Source organism: Apium graveolens, chromosome 1 (genome assembly GCF_009905375.1).
Source record: "Apium graveolens cultivar Ventura chromosome 1, ASM990537v1, whole genome shotgun sequence".
NCBI classification, from domain to species: Eukaryota; Viridiplantae; Streptophyta; class Magnoliopsida; order Apiales; family Apiaceae; genus Apium; species Apium graveolens.
Genome location: NC_133647.1, coordinates 200,954,236 through 200,970,063, shown reverse-complemented (window position 1 = coordinate 200,970,063; position 15,828 = coordinate 200,954,236). Strand labels below are relative to the sequence as shown.

General features: G+C 36.1%; 1 protein-coding gene and 1 long non-coding RNA gene across 5 annotated transcripts; both read right to left on the bottom strand.

Moving 5' to 3' along the window:
• Positions 1-6,927: 6,927 nt before the first annotated feature.
• Positions 6,928-7,317, bottom strand: LOC141717048 (secreted RxLR effector protein 161-like). The gene has a single exon (XM_074519175.1). It carries the CDS (start codon positions 7,315-7,317, stop codon positions 6,928-6,930), a length of 390 nt encoding a protein of 129 aa, XP_074375276.1.
• A 4,512-nt stretch (positions 7,318-11,829) lies between these two features.
• Positions 11,830-12,881, bottom strand: LOC141724255 (uncharacterized). Of its 4 annotated transcripts, none has more exons than XR_012576570.1 (3): positions 12,847-12,881; positions 12,453-12,686; positions 11,830-12,356 (listed from the first exon to the last, which is right to left on the bottom strand). It is a non-coding gene; the product is annotated as an uncharacterized LOC141724255 (long non-coding RNA). The 4 variants fall into 4 exon arrangements; XR_012576568.1 differs by lacking the exon at positions 12,847-12,881 and having other exon boundaries at positions 12,453-12,554; positions 12,625-12,804; XR_012576571.1 differs by lacking the exon at positions 12,847-12,881 and having other exon boundaries at positions 11,830-12,298; positions 12,453-12,554; positions 12,625-12,804.
• Between the last annotated feature and the right edge of the window lie 2,947 nt (positions 12,882-15,828).

The following is a 15,828-nucleotide window of genomic DNA, read 5'->3' as shown; positions in this document are numbered from 1 at the left end:
CAGTAGGAAGGTGGGAGCCCTAACTTGACCCAACATGGCACCTTATAAAGAACATTACATTTGAATTCTGTACTTTCCATCCATGGTTTAAGGAAAAGAACTCGCCCTGCCAAATGTATAGAATTGAGATTTAGAACTGCTTTCATGTGTTCCTCCGTATCAAACTTGAACGTGAAATAGCCTTTTGAATTATAAAAAACATGTAAAAGTCCTCTATTTTTTCATAGATTCATGGCCCTATCACGAACAAATTTGAAGTCAAAGCTCCCGCCAATAAAATGGCCAATGCAGCTAGTGTTCCACTGCTGCCTTGCTTGAACAAGAAATTCTTTGGGAGGAATAATGGTCAAGGAACCATCCTCATTAGTGACAAAAGTAGCTTTATGCTTGAAATTTAGAGTTGTAGTTGGGATTCCTTCCTTGACCTTATCACTCCAAGAAACCTTCTTTCCCCCTGCTTTACTACAATCACCTTGATGAGGATTTGGTGTGCCAGCAATGGCCACAGTGGTGCCAGTTACTGCAGTCACCACAATCCCCCCAGCCGCCTCGGCTTCCAACTCCTCCACAGGCTCCACCACATTGCCCACAACACCGGGGCTCCCAGTACCACCAACAACATTGTGTTCACCCACTAGGATCAAAAGTCCGTTTCTCACAACAAAACTATCAAGTAAATTTTCTAAGGACTTGATGAATTTTCCGAGGTATTACCATTTGAAACAATTCGAGATTCATCAAGTTGTTCAAGAAGACCTCCGTTACCAACATGTTGTATTTCTTGAAGCCCCAAGATCTCAGCTGGGGGTAAGCCACCATCACCTCCCATAGCCCTCCCTTTTGAGCTCACTGTGTTGTCACTTGGACCACCATCAAGGCGAACGGAGCCACCATCTCTACGCAAGAGGGCATGGGAATTTACCCCTCTAGGATTTGGAAAAACTTCTTTCAAGTCCACATCTTCAAGGATTATAGTTCTGTTAATGGCTGCTATGTCATAGTTGTGGTCATGACCTATACCAACCATCATTGCAGATTCACCGGAGTTAAAGCTAAAAGAACTGTCATTTGACATAATTAGAACTAAAGAGTAAAAAATGTGGGTGAAAATAGAGACCTACGGGAGTGGGGAGTAAAGAAAACGAAGAGGGATGGTAAAAAGACGGAGTGTTTGGCCGGAAAAGGTGATGAAAGAAGTGAAGTAAGGTGATGAAAGAAGAAAGAGAAGAAGAGACCAGCGGATACAAACACAACCCGGGCAAAAGATCTAGTTAATAGGGGTTGGGCACGGAAAAACGAAGAGAGAAAAATTTGAAAAACATTTTGGGTTGATATGGGTAAGAGAATATTCTATCATTTTTTTGAGATTGGAAGATTCATATGAAAATATCTTATCTTCTTTAAGAATAAACTGTATTTTGTAATTTATTAAAAGTGTTAATGTGGAAACATCCTATCTTCCGTAGAGTGCCTTGAATAATCTATAAACTTTATGATCTTCTCCTTCCTTTTCATACCCTTTTGGTTGAGACACATACACCTCTTCCAACAATTCACCATTCAAAAATGCTGATTTCGCATTGAGGTGGTGAACCTCCCATTCGTTTTTGGCAGCCAATGCAAGTAATAAATGAACTGTTTCCATCCTTGTAACAGGTGCAAAGACCTCCTCGTAGTCCACTCCGTACTTTTGAACATAACCTTTCGTTACGGGCCGGGCTTTGTGCTTTACCACCATACCTTCTGTATTTCTTTTTATTTTGAACACCCATTTTAAGCCGATTGTCTTGTGGCCTGCAGGCAACTCTGTAAGTTCCCATGTTTTGTTATTTTTGATGGGCTCAATTTCGTTCTGCATTGCTAATTTCAAAGCTTTTTGTTTAACTGATTGATCATACGTAACAGGTTCATCTATTTCTGATAGTAATAACTCATCTGCAGCTTCCACTTTTTCAGTTTCATCATAAATGTTCCTTAGTGATCTGAAATTCTGAGGTTCACTGCTAGCCTCACTTAAGCTGCTCGAACTGTTAGAGTTACTTCCACTTAAGCTTCCCATGGTGCCAAATTTTATTTCACTGCTGTTGTCACTTGCATTACTTGACCTGGAGTTTAATTGCGAATCATCTTCATTGTATCCCTCATTTCTAGTTATTTCCAACGAGCTCGGTTGATAGTCAATAGGTGTAAATGGGCCTGGCATTTATTCACTTTCTGCCTCATTATTACCCCAAGACCACCCCTTCTTTTCTTCAAAATGCATATCTCTGCTCACGTGCACAGTGTCCTCAACAGGATCATAAAGTCTGAAAGCTTTTTTCCCTGGTTCTTTTCCCAAATAAATCACAACTTTGCTCTTATCATCAAGTTTTTTGACATGTATTGCGGGTATTTTCATATAACCCAAACAGCCAAACACCTATATGTGTTCAAGGTGAGGCTTTCTTCCAGTCCATGCCTTGTATGGTGTCATCTTTGACAGAGCTCGGGTGGGAAGCTTATTCAACACATACACAGCATGACATATTGCCTCTCCCCACAGCCTCACTGGAACATTTCTTTCTTTCAACATACTTCTTCCCATGGCCACCACAGTGCGATTTCGCCTTTCTACGACCCCATTTTGCTATAGCGAATAAGGGGCTGTATAATGCCTCTATATTCCTCCAGATTCACGGTACATCTCAAACTCCTTTGACAAGAATTCTCCTCCCCGATTAGTCCTGAAAGTCTTGATCTCACATTTCGAACCTTTTTCAACTATCGCCTTGAATCTTTTAAAAGCACCCAGAGCTTCATCCTTTGTCTTTAACATAAAGACCCACATCATTCGATTGTAATCATCCACAAGTAGTATAAAGTACCTGTTTCCAGCAAGTGTTGGTGGTGAAATGGGTCCACACAAATCTCCGTGTACTAGCTCAAGTCGTTCCTTTGCCGTAAAGTCTGTTTGTACAAGAAATGATTTTCGCACTTGTTTAGACAACAAGCATCCCTTACAAATTTCATTTGGTAAACTCAAGGTTGGCAATCCATACACCATATCATTTGTAACCATCAGTTTCATTGCCTGAAAGTTTACTTGTCCCAAGCGCGAATGCCATTACCAAGTGTTCTCCTCTGCTTTAGTTAACAGACACACAGGCTCATTTTCTGGAACTATTAACTTGTACAAGCGATTTGATTTTAACCATCATTAATAACTTTCCATCTTTCTCATACACCCACAGGAAATCCTCATTAATAATTACTCTGTTCCAACCTCAGACAATTGTCCCAAACTTACTATATTGTTACAAAGTGTGGGAATAAAATATACCTCTTTTAAAATACGTTCCTCGTCATTTTTGTGTTTGAATGCTACAGATCCTTTGCCCTTAATGCACACTGTTGACCCATCTCCAAACCTAACTTTCCCGTGCACATTCTCGTCCAAATCTTTAAATCTCGAGCGTTCTCCAGTCATATGGTTACTGGCTCCATTATCCAGGTACCAAACATTTATGTCTCCTTTGTACTTATGTTGTTGTCCCATTGGTGATGTTACTCCTACTTCGTTCAAAAGAACGAGGACTCTTGTCATACCTCTGCACTCTTCCATTAGGAGTGCAGGTTCATCATCATCAACTTGAGTGAGATTCACCTCAGATTCTTGCTCCTTCTCTTTTCCTCGTCGTGGCTTACGGCATTCTGAAGCGTAGTGCCCATAAGCACCATAGTTAAAGCATTTCAGTTTCCTTCTATCACGAATCCCACGATTCATAGATTTGCCACGGCTATCCCATGAGCCATGAGTTCCATCCTTGCCTGTCTTCTTCAACCACTCTTCTCTTGTCAAGAAAAGCTGACTCTCTGTGCTTTCCCTTTTTCTCCATTCATCTTTTGTCAACAGCAACTTGCCATCATTGCTCTCGATTTGTCCTCGTGTTCTTTCTTCATGTGCCTTCAGGGAACCAATCACCTCCTCGACAAACATCGTCTCCAAGTTCCCAAACTGTTCCATCGCAGAAGCTATTTGTAGGATTCTCGATGGAACTGCTCTCAGCAACGTCTTAACCACATAAGTCTCCTCCATGTTCTCCCCTAAAACTCGAATATTAGTAACCAAGTTGTTCAGTTTCATATAAAAATCATCGAGTGACTCTATTTCTTTCATGTTCCGTGTCTCGAACTATCCCTTGAGCATTTGAGCCCTGGATTTCTTCGCCTTATCAGCACCTTGGCACACCGTCCTTATTACTTCAGTGACAACAAGACATCTTCAGGAATACTTTGGTAGATCACAGCCAACGCCAAACTATCTCTTCTCTCTTCTACAACTACCTTAGGGTCCTTAGGTTCTATAGCTTCCCACACGCCATGAGCTTTTACGTATACTCTCATTTTAGAGCCCATGTTGTTTAGTTTATTTTGGTTAACATTGGGTAGTTTAGGCTGACAGAGTTATCTTTGGTTTTGCTGGGTTCCATGGTTGCTGGCTTAGACATCTATTTTTGTATTCACTACAATGTGGCTCTGATACCAGATTGATGGAAATACACACACAATAAGGCATAACAAAGTTGAGCTGCAACTCGGTTTTAATATTGAAACTTCTGAAAAACAAATTACAACTGAGACTTACAAAACAAGAACAAAGAAAACAGGTTTTAAGTGCATTCTGTATGACTACAAAAATGCCTAGAAAATAGCTACCACCTCTACTAAACTCCTACTTATTCTCCACTACTTCTAGACCAAATCAAACTCCTAAAAACTCTCCAGCTTAGCTGACTTATTCATATGAAATAAATAAACTGAAACAAATATTTAGATTAATTCTGACAATATGTAATTCAATCAAGATTGAATGATAGCATTCTCTAAGAATATGGCGGGTCAGAAATTTATTGAGATCATGAAGCATGTTTTGTTACTTTCTTTACTCATTTCTTTCTTGTCTAATGGTTTTCCAAGGTCAATTACAAGAATTTTTTAACACTTACTCGCTCGCATGTATCTCCTTCCTAATTGACATATTTTTTATTGGCAGTTATTCAACTACTAACTTGTTCTCATATCATAAAACTAATTTGATACATTCACCCAAAAAATAGCTCAATTTTTAATTAATTACGGACTACTTTACCCATCACGATGTGAGCTTCCTTTGGATATGAAGTGTAGTAAAAATATCTTAGGCTACTCGAATATAGTTTATTTTTATGATTTCTCTCTTCAATAAGATAAGGTATGCATGAAATTTCCTTCATATCACTCTTTTCTTTCTTTCATAAGATGTCTTTTTTGTTTTTTAGATCTGAATAACGTCAATTTTTTTTATTTTCCGCTTAAATTTTAATAATCTTATAATATTTAATCTAATCCTTTCATTATCTTCAAATTAAAATTTCATAAGAATTGAACTTTGGAAGAGATTTAAATTTATGACAACAATTTAAGTGTGTGACAAAATTTGAACTTAGTGCCCAAATTCTAATTTTTGACTAAGCTAATTTGTCATCCAAATTTCATTTCGTGAAATTAATTGGACTTATCGAAAAAAATTATTTTGTCACATGATTTGAGATTCTCTTAAAATTCTAACGGGAGACAAAAATCATATTCAAAATATCACAAATATTATAAGAGTGTGGTAATTAGAATTATTCTACATTTTTATTCAATATACATGTGCTTGTAAGTAAAATATATAACAATAAGAAAAATATGTATTTCCACAAAGAATTATGAGAATATGCTTAAATAAGAACATTGTTATACATATCATGTTCTACAAAATCATGTAGATGATTAAAAATTTGGGTGACCCAGTGACCTTGTAAAAAAACATATCACTTATGTCACTGTCAAGTTCTATAAAATCATGTAGTCTGTGATAGAATTTAATAATTCTATAAACACATAATTCTCTAAAATAGAGACAAGGACCGTAATCATCATATCTAATTATCAAGATTAAATCGAAGACGGAAGCGTACCTGAATCCATAAGGTGATAATCGTAACTGTATCTGAATCTGTATAATATACTTGATTATTGTCTTCCTCAACCAAGTACTCCTTAGGGTTTCTCAATGGTTCTCTGTGATGGGTAGAAGATAAGTCGTTACGTGTACTTGATATATTGGGGACTATAACTCTTTTTATATACCACCTAATTAAATCTCCCATTATAATTTAATTGGGCCTGGTATTAGGTATCCACTTATTAGGTCCATACAATAAATTAAAATCTAATTGGTTTTCTTATTTGATCACTTAATTTAACCCAATATAATAAATAGCAAATATAATTGATATATTTATATATAGCCCATAAAATAATTATTATTATTAAAAATAATAATAACAATCTCCCACTTGGGCTTCATATGCATCCAGGATCAATTATACAAAACTTTAGTGCGCAACTTTATACTATTTATCGTCCTTAGATTTTACCAAAACAATTTGGTCCGTCTACTATATATGTTTGAGATTCTGGCGGCATTCGTCAAAAATTTTACGTGACTAAATGTTTCAGGGTCACCACACAAATATATTCAACGACATGAATCAATGCATGGATAAGTGGCATGGAAACTACATGTAATGTGATCTATATAATGTCTATTTCCAACTAGTCCTTAGGCAATCTCTAACGAGATTGATTCCAATTTTCTCAACTCAATGTTAAACCACAATAAGAAAATTGAACAAAAGTAGAGTGACATTTAATAAAATTCCATCAACTGTATTCTGCAGAACATAAACAACTCAATGTTTATTATATAAAATACCAAAATACAAACTCCCACTAAACCAAAGTATCACATAAGGTAACACCCATATGAGTAGTATGCTCGTGAAAGACCTTAGGTGTTAACGCCTTAGTGAGCGGATCTGCAATCATGGAGTTAGTGCCAATGTATTCTATCAAAATCTGTCAACTCTGAATCTTTTCTTTAACAACTAGGAACTTAATATCTATATGTTTTGCATCTGTAGTGCTCCTATTGTTGTTTGAATACTCCACTGCTGATTTATTATCACAAAATATCTTTAATGGTCTTTCAACACCATCAAGAATACGCAAGCCAGTGACAAAGTTTCGCAGCCATAAAGCTTGATTGGATGCCACAAAACATGCTATATATTCTGCAGCCATGGTGGATGAAGCTATGAGCGTCTGTTTGGCAGACCTCCATGAAATCGCTCCACCAGCCAGTAGATAAACATAGCCCGAAGTAGATTTTCTTTCATCTTTGCATCCTCCAAAGTCAGAATCTGAATATCTAATGATTTCTAGATGATCTGATTTCCTGTATGTGAGCATATAGTCTTTTGTTTTCTTCAAATATCGTAAGACTCGTTTCACTTCTTTTCATTGCTCCATTCCCGGATTACTCAAATATCTTCCTAACATTCCAACAATGACTGTTATGTCAGGACGAGTACAAACTTGAGCATATATTAGGCTTCTCACTGCCGATGCATATGGTATCCTTTGCATTTCCCTTATCTCAAGTTCATTCTTAGGATACTTTTTGAGACTAAATTTGTCTCCCTTAGACACGGGTGTATCCATTGGTGCACAATCTTTCATGCCATACCTTTCCAGGATCTTTTCGATATAGCTCTTTTGTGACAATCCAAGAATACCTTGAGAGCGATCTCGATGTATCTGAATTCCTAATATAAAAGAGGCATTACCAAGATCCTTCATCTCAAATTGATTAGTAAGAAATTTCTTGGTATCGTGCAATAAGCCTATATCATTAGTAGCAAGTAAGATGTCATTAACGTATAAGAGAAGAAAGATAAATTTGCTCCCACTGAACTTGTGATATACACAATGTTCCACCAAGTTCACTTCGAAACCATATGATGTGATTACATGATGAAATTTATGATACGATTCATGAGAAGCCTGCCTGAGACCATAGATGGACTTCTTTAATTTGCATACCATAGTCTTTGGATCTCCAATGACAAAGTTTTCTGGCTGCACCATATAAATTGTCTCGCCAATGTTTTCATTGAGAAATGCCATCTTTACGTCCATCTGATGTAGCTCTAGATCATAATGAGCCATAAGTGCCATAAAAATTCGAAATGAGTCTTTCGTGGAAACCGCAGAAAAAGTCTCATTGTAGTCGATACCTTTCTTTTGAGTGAATCCTTTAGCGACTAGACGAGCCTTATATCTTTCGATGTTACCACTCAAATCCCTTTTGGTTTTAAATACCCATTTGCAACCAATAGGTTTTGAGCCTTTAGGCAACTTGACAAGATCCCAAACGTCATTGTCTTTCATAGATTGCATCTCTTCATTCATGGCATCAATCCACTTTTGAAAGTTAGGACTCTGCATGGCTTGTTGAAGATTTACAGGATCATCTTCCCCAATGCCAACTCCATCTTCATGTTTTTGTAGAATTCATGGCTGCTACGGCTGCAGCGTGTCAAGGGATTTGGCTAAGAAACTTGCTGAAGGAAGTGACAGGAAATCACATTGGCCCTGTGGTATTATACATTGATAATAAGTCCGCCATAGACTTGGCAAAGAACCCTGTTTTTCACGGAAGGTCAAAACATATTGATATCCATTTTCATTTTATAAGGGAGTGTGTGGAACGGGGTGAGATTGTTGTGAAGCACGTACGAACAGAGGAACAACGTGCTGATGTGCTGACTAAGGCATTGTCAATTGTCAAATTTGAACGTATGAGACAGCTTCTTGGGGTGAAGAGTCTTAATAAAGAAGTTTAGATTAAGGGGGTGCTTGTTGGATTAATCTAAACTTTGTTAATAATTTATGGTGTCTAAGATGTGGAGTCTAGTGATGTAGTGTGAGGTGTCGGTAATATTTTGATAGTTTATGGACGTAGTTTGAATAAGTCAGGCCTGAGAAGTAGTAGTGGAACATTTTCAGGACTCTCTGTTGCTTTCTGTTTCCTAGTTTATAGACCTAGTTGGTTTCCTAGTTTTCTTGTACTTAAGTTGTTTCTTGTATGCAAAGTAATAAGATCACTACTTTACATTCTTGTTTTCTCTCATTTTTACATCATACACATATACTCTATATAATATTGCAGAGTGATTAGAGGTGTACGCCTGGGTGTGTTTCATCAATTCCCTATTCCTTTTTCCAGCCTATACAAAGGGAGAAACAAGATTTAATACATTGAAAAAGCCAAAAACAAGGTGTACCTTTAACTAGGTAGGTTATCTTCGACTAGAGTTGTTTAAGCTAGCTTTCTTACAAATGTGTGCTTATGATTATATCCTTCACACCAGTGGCAGTTTTCGCTTTCCCTCAAGCTGACAACAAAAACTCTATGTACTATAAACTCGATTAAGATAATGTTTAGCAGGAAAACTATTCCAATATAATTTTAAGGGGACACAGAATTTGTAAAGATTCGCCCTGTTGGTTGAATGGACAATACAGTACTGCACTATCAAAGCCAGTATTTTGGTTTCTTAAGCAGAAAATCAAAGACACATAGAAACAATGGAATAATTACAGCAAAACTACCTAATGTTTGATAATTACTGACAAAATTTCTTTAGAACAGAAGAGTACCTCAAATTATATATTAAGCATGGGAGCACAGTTCCAATCCAGTGAGAGACATAAGAGTTTAGAGACATATTAGAAAGGTTTGTTGTGATTAGCTTATGTCCCTAATGTTCACACTTAAGATCTTACACTACAAACAACAATTAATGTTTTTGACGAGTTGGAAACTTGATTTTCTGCTTGAGATTTTACATAATAAATCAATTCTAATCATTATAATCAATCATGTTTTTCTTTCTAAAGATGTGGCACTAAATTGTGACCAAACCATTTCAAGAAAATGAACGATTGGTTCATTACTAAGTATAAACATGATTATATTTAGTAACAAAAAGGGATGAGATATAAGGCCCCCCACCAAATTATAAGTGTGCTGACACCATATAAAAATAGTAATTGCTAAAAGTTAGTTTGATAATTTACTTTGAAAAGGTGTATATATATAATCAGTATAAATGATACTTTTTCAATGTAAACAATATACACATTTCATGTCTAAAAAAATAATTCTATCAAATTATGATAGACGCATAGTAGTACATTTTAATATCTCTATCAAAAAGTATTCATAAATATTTCTCCTTTTTTATCATTTTCTGAAGAGACAATTGTAAAACATAACAATGTTTGAGAGATGGGGAATTCCAATTCAAATGCAAACCTTATTTAGAACCAAGAAGACCAGTCCTCCTCACAGGATAGTATGTTATACTCATCCAATCATAATTTGAATTTTTTCAGAGACGAACAAAAGATTTCCCAGAGATTAATGTATTGTATATCTATGTATATACAGTAAAGGACACTACACCAAAAGTGGCCTTCTACATCATTCCACAAACGTTGCAACAGGCCAAATAAATGTTGCAACAGACCAAAAATTTTCTACGGCAACACTTTTGTGATGTTAGTATTTTTGGCGTTGCCTTAGGGTTCAAAGGCAACATTTTCTTATCAAGGGCAACACCAAAAATTATGTTGCAAAAAAGCAATGACATGGCAAAAAAAGGGGTCAAACTGACACGTGGACTGCCACATGAACTGCCATATGGCACTTTGACACGTGGCTTTTGACACGTGGCAAATGTGGGGCCCACTGACAGGTGGGGTCCACTGGCATGTGGGGCCCACTGACATGTGGGTCCAGCTTGACACATGGCCCTTTTGCAATAATTTTTAGTACCTATTTGCAATATTTTTAATACCTATTGCAACACAATAACAATGGACAAAATTTGAAATATACTTTCTCCATACATTAAATCCCAGTTCTATATAGAACTTTTTTTCCAATCAAAGTCAACAGAAACACAATACAATATCACCAGTACTGATGAACTAATCTACTAATCTACAAACATTACAAGTCTATTATACAGGAATCACAATTAACTTAACCCATTAATCTGGCAGCTACTTTAGCAACACGGAAAAAAGATGGCACATATTTCAGATTCTTCAGCTGTGCTAACAAATTTGACGTTCATTTTACCCATTTCTGTAGAATCTTGTTACTGCTCTGCCACGAACCAGCTAGTTACTAAGATCTATATCCCCTTGGCTTTTATTAGTCACAGCTCTCATCCTTTCCTTTTCTAATTCAATACTCTCTTTCAGGTCAGTTGTCAAACTAAGGGACTCAATGATAATTGATAGATTATCAGAATCAGGATCCAATCCACGCTGTTGTCTCTTTAAAGCATGTTCAATTGGTTCTGATATTTTTTTCAATTCAGCACACTGGAATTCCTGCTTACAATGCTGAAATTGATTACCGACATTAGTTACTGACTTGATTAGCTATGTTGTATGACATAAAATAATAATACGCAAAGTCGCAAACTATAGGAACTATCGGAAAAAAACAGTTAGGTGAATGACTGTAAAAATACTAATCAGGATTCTACTATTCAAATATGGCAAAAAGTCACAATCTAAAGTAATCAGGATTCCCACACAAAAAATTGATATGTTTATGCTAATAAAGTAAGTTGCTTAGCTAATTCTCTATTCGCAAGATAAATGAAATATAATGGATGTTATTATGTAGTCAATCTGCCCAATTTGAACTTGTCATTCTGTTGCTTGTAATATAATTATGGAATTGATGTACTTAGTTATATATTATTAATATTACAATTTGTCTTGCAATTATATCTATATATTAGTTATTTAAATATACTTGAATTTATTTTCTGACTTTTTGACCCGAGTAATTGGTTTTACTGGCTATGCCCCTGTTGGCTATGAGATTGTCAGACTCTGGTTAAAGACACAAAGGCCGACTTACTATTGCCTTTCTTGCAGTATAGAAGACAATGAGATTGTCCCACCAGTTTAACAAGATTTGGATGAGAAAGGTGTGAAAACAATACTCATGCTTTATTCATAGAAGTATTACATCACAGAAATTTCACGTATATATTCAGCTAAGATAAGAAATGATTATGCAACTAAAAATAAGGACATGTAAATAATGCAGAAATAAAAACCCAAAAGATTTGACCATTTTAAAAAAAACTGCTCAAGATTTACCAAGTAAATCAGACCACATGAAAAGAAAACACTATCCGAAGCAAGAGAATCCATCTGGATTGGGTCTATTTTACCTTGTTATCAACTGCAATATTTTGGCTTGCATAAGCCTTGTGTTCAGCACTACACCGTTCAATTACTTCAGGGATACAATACTTCTTCAGAAATTTGACATCTCCCTGTAAAGTAAAGTTCACTAGATAAATCTGTGTTATTACGTTAGTACAAGTTATGTAAGCACATAACTAGAACTCCTGCATTCAACATAGTGTATCAAAAGTTTAATTTTCCTAACCAAAAGTTGCAAATGTGAGATGTAAATGAACAATTTAATTAATTGATTTACATACCTCATCTGATTTGGACTATTTAATTTATCGAATTCCTTTACAATTCCCAAGGCTTTAGCAGAAGATATGTTTTGTGCCCGTTTAGCAGAAAATTATAACCATCTGCAATTTCAATATAAAGTCATCAAGTCAAGAAAAAAGATCCAGTTTATTGTCAAATGCAGAAACTCACCAATGAATCATCAAGATTTCCTTTTTCCAGTCCAGGAAAATCGACCAACATTAGTGGTGGATCTAAATTTTAATGATTAAAATCACAAAATAAAAGAAACTAAATTTTTGAGGTACGTAGAAAATATAGAACAAGACAGATCAATAATGCAAATACGTCAATACCATTTCGAAAGAAGGCACTGCATTTAAAGTTAAGTTAAACACTAGCTTCACATATTACCCCCGTCAGTAGGATAAAGGATGGAAGTATCACAATGAAAACATACCGGTAATATTATAATCTGCAGAGCATATCATGCACATTTTGCCATCATCGATTAGGCATGCTTCGAATAGCCATTCGAAGTTTCCAGTTGTCCATACCACATCATGGGCTGTCTCGTGACCTTGCTGGAAAACTCATAAGAAGTTAGGTCACTTCCAACAGTTTCAGTACTTGGGTAACCAACTAATCAAGTAATGAAGATGTTGGTTAAAAAGAGGATTACCCTAGTTGGAGGTCGAGATGCAATAGTGGTAAAACCTTTGCTGGGTACAAGAGGCCTCTGACTAACACCAACGGGTTGGAAGGAAACATTGTTGTGCAGCTGCCTCCACGGAGGTTGCAAAGGTCCAGATATCCTCTTTGGCAGATGTTCAGACCCAGTCAAACTTAAGATTGTAGTTTCAGTGTTGAAACACTGCAATGCAATGTTTCTGTGACATATAGGAGAAACTGGTAGGTATCAGAAAACTAATGCATACTGCAATGTGCTGTATCTTAACAGAAAGTGATAGGTAGTGATAGGTATATATGTACAGTGCTTATGTGGCATATTCCTACATACTTAATTACCAGTTTCTTCCCCCATTCAGAAAAGAATTAATAAAATTCAGTAGAAGGATTACCTACTGGTAAGTTTTAGCAGTACCATGATATAAACGAAAGATCAAGTTTTAGTACTATCATTGGGGTAGTATGGTAATTGCAGACTAGTATATAAATATGGCTTTTGCCACCGATCTCTATATCTCTCTATCCAGGCTTTCTCTCTCTGAAAACCTAACTTATTCTTCAAGTTCTCTTCTCATCTAAACTCTGTTTCTCATCTTCATTTCTGTCTATTTCTCTCTAATTCTCAGCTATCTACTTAGTTTATTGCTTATCTAAACAGAGAGAATTCTTATAAGCGAACCATGTTCCCCCATAGAAGTTTACACTATAATAAATATTTTAACCTGCATGTATGTTCCTACCATCCATAACAAACAAGTATTTACTGAAACTACAAAAACATACTACTAATCAATAATGTTTTCTGACCTGCCACTCTCCTCAAAGTGCATACCATCCATCTTTCTTTCCTGAGTATCGATGTCAGCTGGAAATGAATTTTTTATGAAAAGCTCCAATTTATTCACATACTGCTCAAGCCAAGTTTCAGGAAAAATCTTCCTGTTAACCCATAATCTGAAAACCTGGGGTTGTAGATTGCACTTAAAAATCGTTTTATCACAGTTTAAAAATTCATTCCACAAATTACATTACAATACAAAATACCTTAACGGCTTGCCTATGATTGTCTCCTGCACCAACCCAAAATGGAGCATCCGCTAGTAACAGGCGAGGCAGTTGAGCTGCTATAATAGGAATAAAACTGGCTCCAGCAGTGTCTAGGTTCAAAAGTTATCAATTAATAATAATGTTAATTGTACTAATTTATAGTCTTAGCAAACAATGCCAGAAAACATCTTAATAATACTGAATCCAGTAATTAATTGCAATGAAGTGAAGCAAAGAGAAGTCCAAAAGTACAATCTATAGTAATTATAATAAGTGAAGCAATGTGTTTTCTCTGGGATTTCCACACACCTTTCTACCTCTCTGAATTCTGAGTAATGGAATCCACAACGAATAAGAATTGTACTATGCGACTCATACTGGGCTGGTTTTCCATCTTTTTGATGATGAGCTCAATAACCTGCCCATATCAAGATTTACAGTTACACAAAAGTAGATAAGCACACTATACCTTGAGGAAATGTTCATCTACTGTTATAAATGAAAACAAATCTAACCACTTAGCTTGCCCCTACAGTAAACAAATTTAGTTCTACATGCATGCCGCAACTATATAATGAAGATAAATTGATGAAAAATGGAGACTATCATGACAACTGATGCATGCTGTTGTCAGGTTAGAACAGTTATGTAAAATGCATGATTAGTAGGAAACTAATAGAACACATACTATCACACAAGTCAATAAATTCTTCATAGCTAGGATGAAAGGATATTCCAGAACTATAAGTGTGAAACCTTATAAGTCAATTAGGAAAAAAAAAATTAACAATATTTACCTCATTCGCAATTCCATTCTTAGAACAATTAAATGCAAGATGAGTTTCCCGGTTAATATCTTTTTCAGAGCTTCACAGTGTCTCCAACATTCCTCTAAACGCATCACGTGCTACAATTGTGTCAGTACTAAGTGAACCTGACATTGCACTCATTGTTTCCTCTTGCTAATTCCTGTTGGATTAATCTAAACTTTGTTAATAATTTATGGTGTCTGAGATGTGGAGTCCAGTGATGTAGTGTGAGGTGTCGGTAATATTTTGATAGTTTATGGACGTAGTTTGAATCAGTCAGGCCTGAGAAGTAGTAGTGGAACATTTTCAGGACTCTCTGTTGCTTTCTGTTTCCTAGTTTATAGGCCTAGTTGGTTTCCTAGTTTTCTTGTACTTAAGTTGTTTCCTGTATGCAAAGTAATAAGATCACTACTTTACATTCTTGTTTTCTCTCGTTTTTACATCATACACATATACTATATATAATATTGCAGAGTGATTAGAGGTGTACACATGGGTGTGTTTCATCAATCTGGTATCAGAGCTCACATACATACATAGTATATGCCAAAGTGGATGCCCAAGAAGGATACAATGGAAGCGAGTAAGATAGAGATGAGCAAGACAAAGGAGGTAGTGGGTCTCAGTTATCCGATGCTGACACGAGGTAACTATACGGCATGGGCAATTAAAATGAGAGTTTTCATGCAGGCACATGGAGTATAGGAGGCTATTGAGCCTAAGGATCCAAAGGCTTCGGTGGAGGAGAGAAAGGACAAGATTGCTCTTGCTGCTGTGTACCAGGGAATACCTGAAGACTTACTCTTGTCTATTGCAGAAAAGACCACGGAGAGAGAGGCATGGGAAGCCA